The sequence below is a fragment of the Hirundo rustica genome, chromosome 17, assembly GCF_015227805.2.
Source record: "Hirundo rustica isolate bHirRus1 chromosome 17, bHirRus1.pri.v3, whole genome shotgun sequence".
Taxonomy (NCBI): domain Eukaryota; kingdom Metazoa; phylum Chordata; class Aves; order Passeriformes; family Hirundinidae; genus Hirundo; species Hirundo rustica.
The window spans coordinates 11,756,936-11,773,036 of NC_053466.1; the positions used below are offsets into that span (position 1 = coordinate 11,756,936).

Genomic DNA, 16,101 nt, shown 5'->3' on the forward strand with positions numbered 1-16,101 from the left:
ACAAAATGGTAATACCGTCTTCCCAAAAATGTACCAGAAATGTAACCAAACCCCTGACAACGCGAGGGTGGGAATTCCCAGAGCAGCTGTGCCACGCCTGCAGCACACAGCACATCTCTGCTGGTGCCAGGGCACGGGTTACCTGGATCAGGTTGTTTGTTAACCGGACCAGGCTGGGTGTGACAGAGGAGTCTTTCAAGATGCTGTTAACTGATGATAATGAAGTGTCTATTCCTGTGAGCAGCTGTGTTACCGTAGCAACCCACTCCTCCTTAGCAGAGGCTGCTGTCATATTAATCATCTGCTGAATTGCTTCATTCAGGGCAACATCTGAGCATTCCAAGCATTGCTTGTAGTCTTTCAGTTTGAGCAGGGAGTCCTAGGGAATGTAAACATGAAAAAGATCTATTATAACAATTTATTTTAAACATGAATGCACAGCAGGGCAAAGCAAAACACTATACTCAGTTAATGTGATTACTTCAATGAAATGAAACAGAACACCTTTAAATGCAACATTAAAAGGACAATAGGAGGTGCATGGATCCTGGATGACAAATATACAAGTAGGATCTAAATACAAAAAAATCATCACATCTTTCATTCTAATGATCTACAGCTGAATAGAGCCCTTACAAGAAACAGGGTTTGGACCTTTATGATCTTGTGCTACCATTTTATTACTTCAAAAATAACAGAATAGCAACAATAAGGTCAGTGTAATATCAATATTCCCTTGCTTATTTCTACTCTGCAGAAGTTGGGTTATGAGATAGCATGGAAACTGTAGGATTTGGTTCAGTCCAGTTAAAAAGACCATCAGTCTTTTTTTGTGCAAACTATTTTCCTCCAAATAACCTAATATAGTCACAGCTGAGTTAATTTATACTTATTTTTACAGCATCAAATGGACTAACTCTACAGCAATTATACTGCATGTATCAACAGTTTCTCATTCATGCAGGAGAGTGTCTTTACAGCATAAAAATTATTCATATGCTAGATAACCAAGTTTCAGAATGTCACCATATAGTCAACAGCAGCATGAATCCATCCATAAAATAACCCATGAAATGATTCAAGTTTCTGTTCATTTCATGGAGCATCTTGTATCTTTAGCCACACTCTCAGTCAGCAACAGCTGGCACATTGCTAATGGTGTCGATAAAGCTGTGCTCTTCAGAGCATTTACAGATTTGGTTCCATGTTCTGCTTTGTAAATAAGACTCATAACTGTTAACACAGTTAACACCCCAGAAACCCTTCCATGCTGTTCTCAGGAATAAGTCTTCATTCCTTAGCACAACAGATTTTTTAAGAAACAAAGCAAACCTGGAGGAGAAGCAGCTGTGCTGGTCTCTCTGGTATGGATGTGACAAACTCCAGATGTTTGGCTCTGCCGTAACCATTAAAGCACAAGGTTGGCCGGAGCAGATGCACCACTGCATTATAATCCCCTGCCTCGTACAGTCGCTGGATCTCCTCCAAAGACTGGCATCTCTCCAGAGATTTTAGGTTCTTTTCAATCTGCAAACATCATAGATGATAAAACCTTGACTTCTGTTTTCACATATATTTGACTACTGACACTTCTCCCAGCAGTTTGGCTCTTAATGTTTAAGAAAAGAAAAACACTGATTCAATAATCTACTGCTGTACATGCAGCTGCTTTAGTATTTTCATTTTGCACAAAAGCAATCTAAAGATGTACAGGACCAACAAATACAAAACCTGTAGTGTTTGAAAACAAGAGGGTAGTCTTGACATAATCTTCAAACTACAAAACCCTCACGCTGAGATACAGTAAACTTCTATCACAAAAGAACCAACTCATAAGTGATATTTGAAACTGGGAGAGATGGAGTGAGGGAGGGAACAGGGAGCACACATCTGCAAAGGAACTCTTACCTCTTCTAAAGAGACCACAGAATCAACGTGCAGATTTGGCAGCCGTATCACGATGCTGCACTCATTGCCAGCTTTGGCCTGTGTGCTGGTGGAGCTCTGCAGCATTTCAGTGCAGATATCATAGTTCTCAAGTGCCTGCTCCATGTCTCCCTATAGAAACAGGACAGAGGAAAACAATCAACCAAAAATATCCTCCGGTTCTCACTGCAGAAAGGGTCTCCAAAACTTGAAAATGTTTAAAAGTAATGCAGGCACTACCAGTGGGATTACTGCATGTCCTCAAAAATGAAAAAACAAACTCAACTGAATAGCTCAGATTAAAGCAAAACTATTAAAAAATATCTTACCAATTATTTCAAGACAAAACATATCAGGAAAATAGAATTCAGCCTGCATAAATCTCTAAGATCAATCTGGAGTGCTAAAACCCCTCTTCTTTAAAAAGGCAGAAGAGTAAACCAGCAGAAATAACCCTTCCATTTGTGCAAATTAAAACACTGAGTCAAGAAACATTCATATATTCTGCAAAGTGAATGTATTCTACTTGCTCTGTGCAAAGTAGTTACTGAAGCTGAGAGGTCAGGAAGGAATGCACATAACTCTGCATATCACAAGAGAAAAAGTGCCAGTAGTTGTATAGGAACTCTCATTTTTCCTAAATAACTTTATTAGAAAGGAAACCTTAGATACAGGAAAAGAAAAAGGGGAAGGAACAAGTTAGTTCACATTTATGAAACTGACTCACAAAACTAGTTGACAATTGATTTAAACATAATTAATGCATAAAACCCCCTTTCTTTGATGTTCTGGGGACGCAACACTTCGAGGGAAAAAAAAAAGACGGGGATCAAATAACATTTCTTTCAAATTATTCCCTCAGTGATAGGCTTAAAACCCTCTGCTGCAAAATTTGCATATTAAATTAGAAGTCTTCAAAAGCAGAAGCATGCCACCTTGAAAAAGCAGAGGGAAGAGTAATAAAACAGAATCTGCTTCAGTTAAAATCTGCATTTTGGAATTCCTGAGACTTCGATAGTATCCATGATTCCAGGCCCCCAAAAATCTTATGTTCTGCAGCTCCACAATTATTATTCCAAGTAACTTTACTACAAATAATTTTTTTTTAAGCTGAGCACGAGTTGTTTTAAACAAAGACATACATTAAACATACCTAAATATCTGCTTAGCATGTGAGACCTCCTACTTCATTTCCACCTCAACCCTCAGGGAAAGTTAATTGTATTTAAAAGTAAAATGAAATCGCTACGTTTTAAGCTGACTTTATCCACATGCTTAGAAAGAGTTGAGATTCCCCAATCAGCTGCATCTGAACAATACTGACTTTAATTTGGGAAAAGCTGTGTTTGTTAAACCTAACCTGCAGTGCTAGAAAGCGAGCCTTCAGCCAGTACACCCGAGTGACAAACTCCATCCAGCCTTCCTCAAACAAATCTCGCTGCGAAGACGCAAACGACAGCTGCAACAGGTCTCCCAAAAAATGAGTTCCTGGGAAGTCAGGACCAAACTTTCCATTCACAGAAGCAGCAGGACAATTTCGTGGAGAAACTGTAAGGCAATTAATTAAATTTTATCATGAAGTTACTGGCATCCCACGGAAAGAGCCCCACAAACCAGAATTTCAAAGGTACTGATCTACCTAAAGGCAAGCAACTTATAGACCAATAAAACACAGATCTGGAAGGTATTAAGGAAAAAATAGCTCTAAAATCCAGTGAATTCCTGGGAATGCTTCTTCATATTCCCCCAGTGTTTTCACAGTCTAAAGAAGACATCAAGTTCTCACCTGTAGAACTCTTCCCTTTTGTCAGCAGCCACTGATCTAATTGCAGTTCCATGCAAGAAAGGCTCATTATCATCATATCCTTCAGAAAAAGTAAGGAGATATCAAAAGGATGTTCACAGAAAGAAGTACATTAAAAGAAGCATATATTTTAAAAAAATCACTAAATTTGCAATTTACTTCAAAGAAAGCCTTCATCTTGTCCTCTTGGGATTTCTATTCCCAAGCTATAACTACTTCTTCTGCCTAAAAGGTGTGTAATACCCCTGACAAATCAACAGGTACAAACCCAAACAATACCCAGAAGCATTAAAAACCAAAAATCTCAGCTCATGAAAGAAGGTCAGAACAGCATTGCCTGATGTCAGAAAAAATTGTCATCCTTATGTTTTTATCTGGCTGAAATAAAACTATATTAAATTGCCAAATCATGCTAAAAGCACGATTCCAGAATATAGCAGTAGCACTGACATTTGAAAAATAAGACAAAATTTACATACAAGTAAGCAGTTATGCAGTAATAATGAGAACCAAGGGAATAGATTTATAAATATATTTATATTTGTTTAAAAAGGGCATGTATATGTGAAAAATACACGTAAATAAGTGACAGGATGTATAAAAATTTAACATCTGCTACACAGAGTCACTTCTGTTTGTTTTGTAAATGACATCAATGGAACACAGCAATTTTCATAATTAATATTTCACTTGCAAAGAAGTAAAAACCCTTGATCTGAAAAAATGTTTAAACTGAAGTCATACCAAAGGCAAATAACTTTCCAAATGAACACAGACCGCTACCATTAAAAAGATAACACAGGCTGGCTCAGTGGACAAGAAATATCAGAACTGGTTTTATAATTCAAGAAATATCATCTTCTGTCATTAAGCTGGTTTAACATTAATGTAAAGAACTTGCTATTTTATTTGCTTTCAGGATTTATAATGGTAATAAAATGGTGATGCTGCGGAGGTGGTTTTGGTTTGTTTTGTTGTTTGGGGTTTTTTACCGTAAATTTCAGGTTACCTTAAAACTACACTGTATTTCCTCTATTTAAAGCAGCAATTTTTAAAATACAGTAAATACTCTATCAGCCAGTGAGAACAGAGCAGCCTCTGTACTGACCTGGTGACAAAACAAAACTGTGCCACATCAGATGAAAAGGGAGAAGGGGGAAAAGAAAGAGCAACAAGAGAATAACTGGGTAAAATATATCCGTGTCTGTTACATCTCTGTGGGTGCGTGCATGCATAAACTCCCATTACATACAGGCTAGAGCTGGATGTAGCATCACCCAGGTCTGTTCAGCTCAGGAACAGCTCCAGCAGCTGCAGTGCACCAAAGTTTGGAACAGTTACTCCAGCTGGACAAGCAGCTGCAGACAGAGCTAAGCCATACCTGTGTGTGCTGCATTTCTGTCGGGTACTTGTGGCACACTGCCACCAAGACAAGAGCAAACGCGGGAATAAGGAGAAGTGTTGCATTACCTTGATGTGTACGTTACTTGAGTCCCTCAGGAGTGGGTTGGGAAGGCTGCTGCTGTGCTTCCTCCAGCTGTTATAGATACTGAGGACCACCTCACACAAGCCAGGAGGCCACTTCACCAGGAACTTCTGGCTGATGACTTTTAGGTATCTCATCATCAGCTCCAAGATCCCTCCGTTGTTCAGGTTATCCAGCAGGAATTCATGAACATCCTGCTTTTCTAGAAAGCAGATAAATACAAAGGTCTATATGTTACCCTGGTTTTTCTGAGCTTTTTATAGCCTTTTTGATTTTCTTAAATGGAGTCAGATCTTTTTAGTTATTGTACAATATTAAGAGCAGTTTTCTACCTTTTCCCACAGATGAAACATAAACAAATCCTTTGTTTTTCATTCTCTGTCCTTTGTTTGCATATTTCTAACCTGAAAACAATTGTAACTGACAGTTGGTTTAGCCACTTGGCTGAGGGGTTAAAAACCCCAGAAGCCAATCTTCTGCTAGACCCACAAATGTATAAAAAGTAAGAAATAAAACAAAGAGGCTCTCTCTCCGCCTGGATTCAGCTTTTGGGCTGGACGGAGAAACCTCTGCTCTGCAAAACCACTTGTCTGCGTGTGGCTGCTTTGTGTGTCTCGGTGACACCTATATGTGTAAGGCTGAGAAGATCATCACTTGAAAGAATGAAGTTTCAACAGTGCTTTCTGCACTTATCTCACAGCAGTTTCCTGTGCTGCACATGTGCATAATTCAATTACTGTATTCCAATCAGTTTAAATAGGAAATTCCACATGACAGGCTCCTGCACACAGTGATTAAGCAATCCCCCAAGACTTAAAAAATTAGTACTGAGATACTTCCATACCATAAAATTACACTTTTTAAAATAGCATGTATTTCTGTATCTTCTAGGCATGACAAGAAAATAAAGAGAATAAAGCATACAATATGGAAAAAACAACAAAGAAAGAACGGGGTTTATAATGAAATCCTTACCTGATTCCATAAATGTTGTAGAATCAAATGACATCCTATGTGGTCCAACATGCTGAAAATTATCCTCTTTGATCTCTGATTGCACCTCATAGTTGTTGAAAGGGTCCTCCTCCTCCTCAGGATCTAATTTCCTTAATCTGTGTCAAACGGGGGCAAAAAACACAATATCAACAAAGTCCTCATGCTTGCTTTCATTACTAGGTGAAACCTAAATATGAAACATTGCGCAAATTTTAACAGTGAAAATAAATTACTGAAACAAATTCAGAGATTTGCATCCAGTTCCTTTTGTCCAAATCAAGATTACTTTATCTTAGCAATTTTGATATGTGCATTGTCCACTAATTCACTTCAACAGTAGTAAAAGCTTTTTTAATTTTCAATTTCTACTCAGCAATTTTTACTACTTAAAATGATATTAAATTTATCAGAAGATAATGCACCACATCTGCTTCAAAAAATAAGATAGGGAGTGGTAATTTTAAGGGTGGGGGAATATCAATCAAACAAACTCCCAAACAGCTGCCTCTCTATGATTATCTGATAATGAAAGGTTTTGCTGTACATTACCTGGAAGGAAGGAACTTCACCAACAGCTCTTGAAAGTCAACCTTCTCCTCTTTTTTACACTTGGTGTTCCGAACTCTAGCAGATCTCCTTTTGGCTGTTTCACCACTATCTTCTGTAATTCTTCTTCGCTTCACTCCTTTCTTAGATTTATCACCCGCAGACATGTCACCTAAAAACATAATGAAAAAAAGCCAACACCTGACAGGTTAAATCGACAAATAAAAAGTGAGTAATCCTTTTTATTTTTAAAAAAATAATTACACAGTAACACTTGAGATTCATTGGTTTCCTTCTGAAGACAATGCCAAAAAACACCTTGTGCAGATTTCAAATAAATATAGGTGACAGCTTGGTTTTCTCAGCTTCTTAAGTGACACATGAGCAGAAAAATATCACAGTCATCTTCCTGTAAAACAGCTCATTCATTCTATGGAGCTCAAGGCCCTTCCCAGCATTAAAAGTTTGATATGCATCACTGCTGGAATGGAGTCACAATTTTTCTCATCTTAAAGACTGAAAAACTGAAGCATGAGGCAACAGCACAGAAGTAGAAAAGGTCAGATACTCCTTTGCTTTCTCGATCAGATGTTACACATATGCTGAAAAGGTTCTGACTCCACCAACATGCAGCTGAAAGACAGCACGTCCCAAAGAATCCTGAAGTGGTTTTTATACCCAGGTAAGTAGGAAAGATATCTTGAACCTTAGACTGAAGTACCTTGCTCACCTACAGTAGCTCCTGGCTCCAGTGAACTCTGGCTGTGACTTGGGAAGTTGGGTGTGGTTGGAGTGTAAGGTAACACAGGATCTGGCACTGTCACCACTGGATTCGTGCTGACAGGAGTTGGCTGAATAACACTGACAGGAGTAGAGGTGGGAGAAAGCATCAGATGCTGAACTGGGTCTCTGTAGTCGGAGAGATCGATTCTCTTCCCCAGGCTGGGTCGAGGAGGTTCACATGTTGTCAGGTGCTGATACATGGCAAGTAAGGCTTCTCCTAAACACTTCCACCTGCAAGTGGAAACACAAGGGCATCACAGCTTCAGCTCTTGTCACATTATTTTCTACTTTAAGTTTACAAACCTAACAGCATTCAACATTGTTTTTCCCCAACAGCTTAGAGATAGCACGAGCAGCTTCTCAGTGGGACAGTAAAACACACCTGAGTATCAAAAACCTGTCCCATCACTCAAAAAATGTCTCCAAAAACACAAGGGGTCCATGCAGTAGTTGTTGAGGAAATTACAGTAAAAGCTAAAAAATGTAGTGTCAAAGAAAATTTTCAGGTTCTGCATTCAACACTAAAAGAACTCATCCCTATTCACAAGGAGAAACAACTCTGCAATACAACTGCATGCAGAGTCCATTAATATTCCAGAAAAATATGGGCAATACAATAACCAAACTACAATCCTTTATGCCTTAATAAAAACATATAACAACTTATTAGTATCCTTATATCTTCCTGCAAATAAAGAACTGCAACTTTTTTCCCGAGTTTTCATTATCCCGATAGTAAACACAGTTTTTAAAAGCAAAACTTGCTTTGAAATTCACATACAAATTAGTTATATATGAAAAGTCCAGTAATACACTAGAATAGCTGCCAAATTGTTCTCAGATACCACATTTATTTTTTTACGTCACTGGTTTAAAATCAAAAGTTGTAAACTAATAGCTATGGGGTTTATGCTAAAATCATAAATACACCAAACCAGCCTCTAAGCTAGTAAGAATATACTGAGGAGTTTCGTTTGTTTTTACAAGGAAAAAAAAAAGGTGCTTTGAAGAAGTCTGAAGCACAGCACAGTAGTCAGAACCTGTGCTTCAGAGGATCTTTTTGAAAAGAGAAAATATAAAGACGTACGTGAAAAAGGGAATTGGCTGCACCAGTCTGAGGTCTGGCTCTCTGTCACGCACCAGCAACGCCTGTCTTTGCTTACGCAGCTCCAGTGCTTCATTTATGATCCTTCCTGTTTCAGCTGCACTCACATTCACATTATGGATAGACATGTCACTAAGAAATAATAAGAAATGGAGATAAGGTAAAGGGTTTTTTGCCAGTTTTTGGGGTTTTTTTTAATTAAAGCTTAGAGGGGATTCATTTAATACTCTCATATAACATAACAGAAACAGCATTAAAAGAAGCATTCACGTAACATTATGTTACCAACTTTATGGCACACATATAAAAACAACCATCAGAAATCTTTGTCCTGAGTGATCAGTTAACTTAGATCCTGTAAATTTTATGGGCCTCTATTTTCCCACTTTCCTCCTAGCCACTCATACTATAAAATCCATGCAGAAAGAAAAGCAGTAACGTGTGGGGAGGTTTTGGTGAGGCTTTCTTGGGGAGGGCCAGAAGTTGTTTTGGTTGTTATTGGTTTGTTTTAATTAGGAAAACTAAAGCGAATGCTGCAGGGATCAGGAACTAATAAGGAGAACAAAGGCAGACGATTCCAAGAGATCTAGGTATGAAAATAAATGAGCAGCAACGAATGGATTTTTTTCCTCTTTCTCCCTCCCTCCAAAAGGAATTCCCGAAGAACATTCTGTCAGCAGCACCAACACGTAACATTATTCAGAAGGCAGGTCAGCAAGGTGTTCCTATCACTTAAAGCACAAGATCTCAGCAGGTTTTTTGAGCAACCCCAAACCCAAAATTTACATTCCAAAGGCAGTATATATACTCTAAGACAACATTCACCATTTGAGGAACATCCTTAAGGAATCTTTCTGGAGGCAAGGCTGCTCCTCAAAGATCTTCTCCTTCAGAACCAATCCTTTGCTATACAGACAGTCTTTTTCCAGAGCTTTGCAGATAAAGTACAAACATGCTGACAGAGAAATAGAAATTGAACGGTCAGTGGCTGCCTTGGTTCATTCAGAGCTCCCATTTCTAGGCCTCACATGCAACACTGAATTCCACCCAAATGTGACATTTACATTAATTAGTCCAATTGCTTTGTAATGTGTCAAATAATTACATGCATACAGTTAAAATAGCCTATTGTGTCATCCTAGGTATTGTATCCAGAAAAAGAACAAAATTCATCTTGTTTAAACAATGTTTGCAGTACATCTTTCACTTACTTTCAAGCCTGTTCTGGTACAGAAGGAATTAAAACCATAAAATATAAACAAAATTATTCACCATTTTTATGTTATCAAATGTCTTAACTGCAGATTCCATTAGTAAAGCAAGCAGTGTATCCACTGCTGTAACTCCAATTAATCCTACCAGGATCATGAGTGAGACTGTATTTTTATACCCAAATCCTAGAGCTGTGCAGCAGGAAACTGCTAGAAAGCCAAAACCAACATCCATGGAAATGCAAAGGAACAGTGTACTGGGAAACTTCCTGCAGAGGCTCTGATCTCTGAGACCACAGACATTCATTTTCAGGGTAACCAAAACTTACTAAACCATCATGCTCTATAATTCGGTAAAATCTCTATCATGAAGTAGCAGTCTCTATCAAACCCTGCTGCATTGCTTATACACTTTAACCTATATGATTTATGATTTCATTGTTACGGTTTTTCTTGGTATGTAAAATTACACACATACTGAGATGTTTCTCATGCGTTGTACTCACTCGTGTAGTCACTGAGTGTATACAAAATTGTGATAAGGTTATCTAAACAAGGCCAGTGATCAGGATTACACCTGAGCCCTTCTTCAAAAGCATGACGAGCCAAGGGTAGGCGGATCAGTTTTATTGCCACACGACCAATTTTATACCAGAGGTTGACATCAGTGGAGTCCAGCATTACAGCCTAGAAAGCACAACAAACAATATTATCCACATTTCAGACATGCACACCCACTTTGCTGCAGGAATGGCGCTGCTTCCGTTTTCAGCAGGATCACAACTGCTTTGGGGACTGAATGGTGGAGCAATTTTATCCCATACAGCATCAGGAAGAATATAGTATTCAACCATACACTGACATGATGTATGCTGGATGTGTATGTCTGTATTTTAGAAGGTTTTTACAAACATTAAGGCTCCAGTGTCTAATTCCAGCTGCACTGTACCTCCAGATAGAACTCCATGGCTGTCTCTAAGTCATCCCGCTGTGCTGCCAGTTGTGCTAGGTTTTTATAGGTGGAATATTTTAACATCAAACCCGGGTGTTTCAGCCCTTCTTTCTCATCACCAGAAAGAACCGCCTAGAAATTATAAAATAAATGCAACGTCAGCAGTAGGAATCAGACAAGTAACGCAAACAGCTAACAACTTGCTAATTGATAATATTGACGTTTTTGTATGTAACGAAGCAAGACAAAATATAGCAAACAGTTTCTAGAGGGTCATTCCCTCAAGGCCACTGACCTCTCGCAGAAGACGAATCTCAAGTAGTTCATGATAAGCTTTAGCAGACTCTTCAAACCGGTCATGTTTCTGAAGGTCCAAAGCTTTGTGGTACAAAGCAAAAGCTTCTGCTTCCTGTGATTTAAATAATTAGAATGTATTTATTAAGACAACTTTATTTAATATACTTATGATTATTATGTATTTCAGTGGTTTCACATCTCTAATACTTTCTGCCATATAGCAGAACATTTGTGTTACTGTACTAAAATAACTCATTTGAGTGAAGTTTTAGTTTGCTAAAGGAGGGTTCAAGAGATAAGAGTAACTAAACTTTCACAAAACCAAAATATCATGGTTGAACAAATACCTGCACCTAGAGGACAAAACTCCCCTCAAGAAAAAAACTCATTAAGAAAATTGTGGAATTACTTACCTGAGCTTCCTTTGTCTGTGTCTTATGACTTTTGAAGGTACCCTCATAGTCATCCTCAACCGTGGAGCTCGCATTCAGTGCTGCAATTCGAATCTGGAATGACAATTGAGATGAGACAAGAAATGTGACATCTACATATGTCCCAGTTTCCTTTGAAAACTGGATTTTTCTCTTTTCTTTTTAATTAACTGGTACACGAACAATACTGATAGATCTCTACATAAAGTTACAAGAGCTGTAATTAATTTAATCAGCCCTAATTGCAAATAAACAATATCAAAACCATTTCCTATCCGAAATCAGCTGAAAAAACTAAATCTCAAGCGTCTTACAAGCAACAGCTTTCCGAGAATAGACATGTGCATTACAGGGATTTTTTTTTTTTTTTTTCCCCAAATTCTTAAATTTGCCAATAACTACAATCACTCCAAAAACAATGTTCTCACAATGACAATTTATTCATAGACCCAGGGAAGGAGAAAATTCTCCATTTTATTTCTACCAAAACACCTCAAAAAACCCTTACCATTTTCACAGCTTTTCACAATGTCTTTCTTCAGGAATAGAAGGAAAGGTCTATCACAAACAGGTCTGGAAAGCAAACAGCATTAGAGTATTTATTCTGATCACAAAGAAAACATTCCAAAGGAAAAGATGGGCTGGGAATGCTTTACAAGCACACATTAATAACCAATCAACCACCACCCCATGCCAAGAATTAGACAGCCCAGCCACTGAGGAACAATAATTCCACTGAGGAATCACTTCCATTACTGCCATCCCTGCTAGAACAGAACCAGTGTTTGCACCAGAATTATTCTGAGTATACTGACCACCCTCTACAGACCAGCCCTAATGCAAAACCATGTTACAGCTACTGCAGACACACTGAGATCTACCAGATGGATGCAAACAAAAGAAACTGAAGTTTTACTACTAGCATTTCTTCATTCCAAAAAAGGACACTCAAACTTCCAGTCCTTTTTATACCCCTGATAAAAAGTTTGAAGGGGTAAATACACCTTCATAACCTGTAAGTATTTTTTCCTCATAAGTAAGCCCATAATTTATATTCAATTAACTGCTTGAAACATCATGTTAGTAAAGGAAAAAATATATGAAAGAGCTCTGTGCTACTTTTATAGAAAACCTCCACTGCTGTATGATAAAACTTTCCCATCAACTCAAACAAGAAGATGACACATGCAAGACAGGCTAAAAACAGTCTTTAATATGGGAGACTACATTAATAGAAGAGTAAGTCCAGAATTAACCACAGCAGGAAGCAGTGGGAGTTTTGAACCATAAGCTGAATTAACTCATACATCATCATGATTAGCTCTGCATGTAGAGAAAATAATGCCTTGACAGGAATTTCACTCATTCAGCAATGAGCATTTGCTCGCCCATGCACCACTGGCTCTCCTCGCTTGTAGTTAAATCAAACTGACAACTGCACAGCAATAAAGCATTTTTCTCTTTAAAGTCACCAGATAAACATTAATAAAACCTCAAATCTCCTTCAGGACAGATTCCTTGTCTACTTTTCACATGAAGAAAATACATACACAGAGACTAATGGTCACCTCTTCCAGACAGACTGAATGTTACACATTTGGACAGGGTGTAGATGCTTATGACATTTAAGTAAGTCTGTCTGTATGATCCCAAATCAATTCCATATTTAAGCTGATGGGGTTTAAGTCCACTTACAAATGCCTATATTCAGTAATATGCCCAATTCTTTTGCTGAATCCAAATAATCTTGCTCAAGGTGGCAGAGGAAGTCAACAGCAGAGACTGTGGTCAAGACTTTACTTCCGAGGTTGGACTCTTGGGGAAACTGCAACTACAGAAAAGGTGGGAAAACAATTTCAGTTCTACTTATTATTTTTATTGGAAGTTTGTAACACACAGGAACTTAATAATAACCATTTAGCATCTCTCCTGCCTGGTGTTCACCGGTTGAAAGCGCAGAAGCAAAGAGGACTGTGAGATGCTGCTAGAAAACAAGGGCAGTGTTGCCCCCACACAGTTTTTGCACGAGTGTTATTTTATTTTGGTTTAAACCAGGCACTGCACATGGCTGCAAACCTACCCTGACAGGGGAGCGAGTTACACAAGTGCCACAGCATTTAGGAACTGGGCACATCGCTACAAGGACTTCCAGAGGAACACAGCGACACGAGATAAACAGGCAAAAAATTAATCTTTCCTTCATATTAAGTATTACAACCCAGTTTGAATTTTTTCAGATACAAGAGTGTCTCAGCTATAAATCTGTGGCTACAACAGGTGTGCACATCCTGAAAGGCAACAAGCCTTTTGCCTTCAAACCTTTTCTCTTTTAACCTCAGTAATTTAAAATTTAAGAAAACATTTCCAATGTCAACTCTTGCCCCCAGAGCTTGTGTTCTCAACTTCTAAGTAAGAAACAAAGGGAATGACTTGGGCTTTCCCGGCTTTTGTTGTTCCAGCTATACTTGGGATCCATACATTGCAGACACACGTTTAAAAAAAAAACACTTGATTTTTGGTTTGGATTTTTTTTTTTTTACATTGCAAAGATCAGACTCACTTTAGCACAAGCCGTTTTTACCGAAACACGATCACTTTCTGCACGGAGGGGCAGGGACGCTGCTCCCGCCGCTCGCCCGTGGAGCGGCACACAGGGCCGGGAGCAGGCGGGGGCCCGTGTTCGCCTCCGACCGTGACTCCGCGGAGGGAGCGGCGCGGGCGAGGGCGCCCAGGCCGGGCTCTCGCTACCCTCACCGGGCAGGGCCCAAACGCCGGCTGCCCCTCCGCGGGGCCGGGCGGACGGGACACTCACCTCGCGGGGCCGCCCCCGGCATGCCGGCGCTGCTCCCGGGGGCTTCCCGGGGCGCTCCCGCGGGTTCCCGGCGCGGGTCCCTCGGGCTCCCGCCGCTCCCCCGGGAGCCGCGCACCGGCGGTTTCCACCGCAACCGCCTCCGGAGCCCCGGCGCCAACAAGGCAGCGCCTCATTGGCCGAGCCGCCCTTCCGCAGACAGCCAATGGGAGCGCTGCGCACTGCGGGGCGCGAGGGCGGGAGCGCGGCTGAGGGCGCTCGCAGGTCACGGAGTCCCGGGGTCGGTGGGGCTCGGAAAGAGCTCCGGGGTCAGGGCCTCAGCTGGGACCGAACACCGCCGTACCGACCAGACTACATCCAGTCTGTCGTTAAACGCTTCCAGGGACGGTGACTCCACCACCTCCCTGGGCAGCACGGTCTAATGTCTTAATCACTTTTTGTGTGGAGAAATTCCTCCCAATATCCAATCTAGACCTCCCCTGGCGCAGCTTAAGACTGATTGCTCCAACACCAAAAGTACCAGGACATGCTGGCCTTTACCTCTCCTGGGCAGCCTAGTATCTGCACCTGAAACACTGGGTTCAGGTGTTTTCTATGGAAAAGTGTCACCATTCCCGTTCAGGGATTGACCAGCAAAATTTGGATGCCACTTCCAAGAATTAATACATCCAAGGATTGATCCCACTCAAAAGCTGTGAGGACAGAAAGGTGTTTCCTCTACCTCGGGACAGTGTTGTCGGACAACACCGGGACCACGAGCATTCCTTTCCAAGGAAACGTATTGTCATTAACTTTCAGCAGCCCAACTCCAAAATGTGGAGCTGATCTTCCAAATGGAATATGTCTGGGGATTTCTCACAGAAAAATGGTGCAAAGGCAGAAAGCAGTTCCTTGCCTTTTCAACACTCAAACACCCTAACACCCGCACAAACAATGCTGGGCAGAGCTGCTTTCCTTCATAAAGTGAGGCACTGTCATCCTCTTTTTGCAGCCCATCTGCAAAATTTGGATTACAACTTCAGAAATTAATATGTCTAAAGACTGCTCCTTCTCAACAGGTGACAGGAAGGTCAGATGTTATTCTGTCCCAGGAGCTTCAGATGCAGCTTGTGTGGGGTGTGTGGGCAAAAACCCTGAGTGTGTGTGGATCCCCTGCCCAGGGGGCTGTAAATCAGCCCCAGGCCACTGAGTTTCCCTAAAGCTTGCCATGGAGCTAGCTGGAGTTGGGAACACCTTCTGTGCCCCTGGGATCTGGGGGAAGTGAAGCCCAGCAGTGAGAGGGCTCTGTGTGTAAATGGCTTTATTTAAGTGGTCAGACAGCAGCGAGTGTCAAAGAGCAGATGTGCCACCTGCAGCCCCACAGAGACCTCAGCACATGCCAGGCTGGCAAGGCCCCAGCTGTGGGACAGAACCTCTTGTTTGAATACTCCTGCTGCTACAACTCATCACATCACACTTGTGCTCAAGCACTGCGCCGCATCACCACTTAGCACGATGAGGAAGGGCCCTCTTCATCTCAAATTTGTGTTAAAGCCCTTCTATCCACGTGACACACCGAGCACAGGGCTGCTGTGAGCAGCAGCATCACTCTGCTGTTTGGAGAGTAACTTCCAAAGCTATCACAACCCTGCAGTACTTTCCTGTCAGTGGTGCATCATCCTCAGGGCCTCATTGCTCCTCTCTAGGGTAAATACACAGAAAGATTGTCCAAAGTCCAAAGGTTGGAGGCTAGGAAATGGTTACACAGTGTTCAAA

At 40.7% G+C, this 16,101-nt stretch overlaps 1 protein-coding gene across 8 annotated transcripts in view; it reads right to left on the minus strand.

Annotated features, from left to right (window-relative positions):
* Positions 1 to 14,476, minus strand: part of CABIN1 (calcineurin binding protein 1) — a 107,666-nt gene extending 93,190 nt beyond the window's left edge. For 5 of the 8 annotated variants that reach the window (XM_040080574.2, XM_040080575.1, XM_040080570.1 and 2 more), the window contains exons 1-18: positions 14,350 to 14,476; positions 13,233 to 13,368; positions 12,046 to 12,110; positions 11,520 to 11,612; positions 11,105 to 11,218; positions 10,807 to 10,941; positions 10,364 to 10,544; positions 9,472 to 9,601; positions 8,629 to 8,778; positions 7,480 to 7,772; positions 6,762 to 6,930; positions 6,192 to 6,328; positions 5,201 to 5,418; positions 3,713 to 3,791; positions 3,287 to 3,474; positions 1,909 to 2,058; positions 1,333 to 1,527; positions 143 to 379 (exon numbers count right to left, since the gene is read on the minus strand). In XM_040080574.2, the coding sequence (XP_039936508.1) occupies positions 143 to 379; positions 1,333 to 1,527; positions 1,909 to 2,058; positions 3,287 to 3,474; positions 3,713 to 3,791; positions 5,201 to 5,418; positions 6,192 to 6,328; positions 6,762 to 6,930; positions 7,480 to 7,772; positions 8,629 to 8,778; positions 9,472 to 9,601; positions 10,364 to 10,544; positions 10,807 to 10,941; positions 11,105 to 11,218; positions 11,520 to 11,612; positions 12,046 to 12,048 (2,472 nt within the window). In that variant the 5' untranslated portion in view covers positions 12,049 to 12,110; positions 13,233 to 13,368; positions 14,350 to 14,476. The remainder of the gene's footprint in view (positions 1 to 142; positions 380 to 1,332; positions 1,528 to 1,908; positions 2,059 to 3,286; positions 3,475 to 3,712; positions 3,792 to 5,200; positions 5,419 to 6,191; positions 6,329 to 6,761; positions 6,931 to 7,479; positions 7,773 to 8,628; positions 8,779 to 9,471; positions 9,602 to 10,363; positions 10,545 to 10,806; positions 10,942 to 11,104; positions 11,219 to 11,519; positions 11,613 to 12,045; positions 12,111 to 13,232; positions 13,369 to 14,349) is intronic. The other 3 variants (XM_040080578.1, XM_040080573.2, XM_040080572.2) reach the window with 2 other exon arrangements.
* Between the last annotated feature and the right edge of the window lie 1,625 nt (positions 14,477 to 16,101).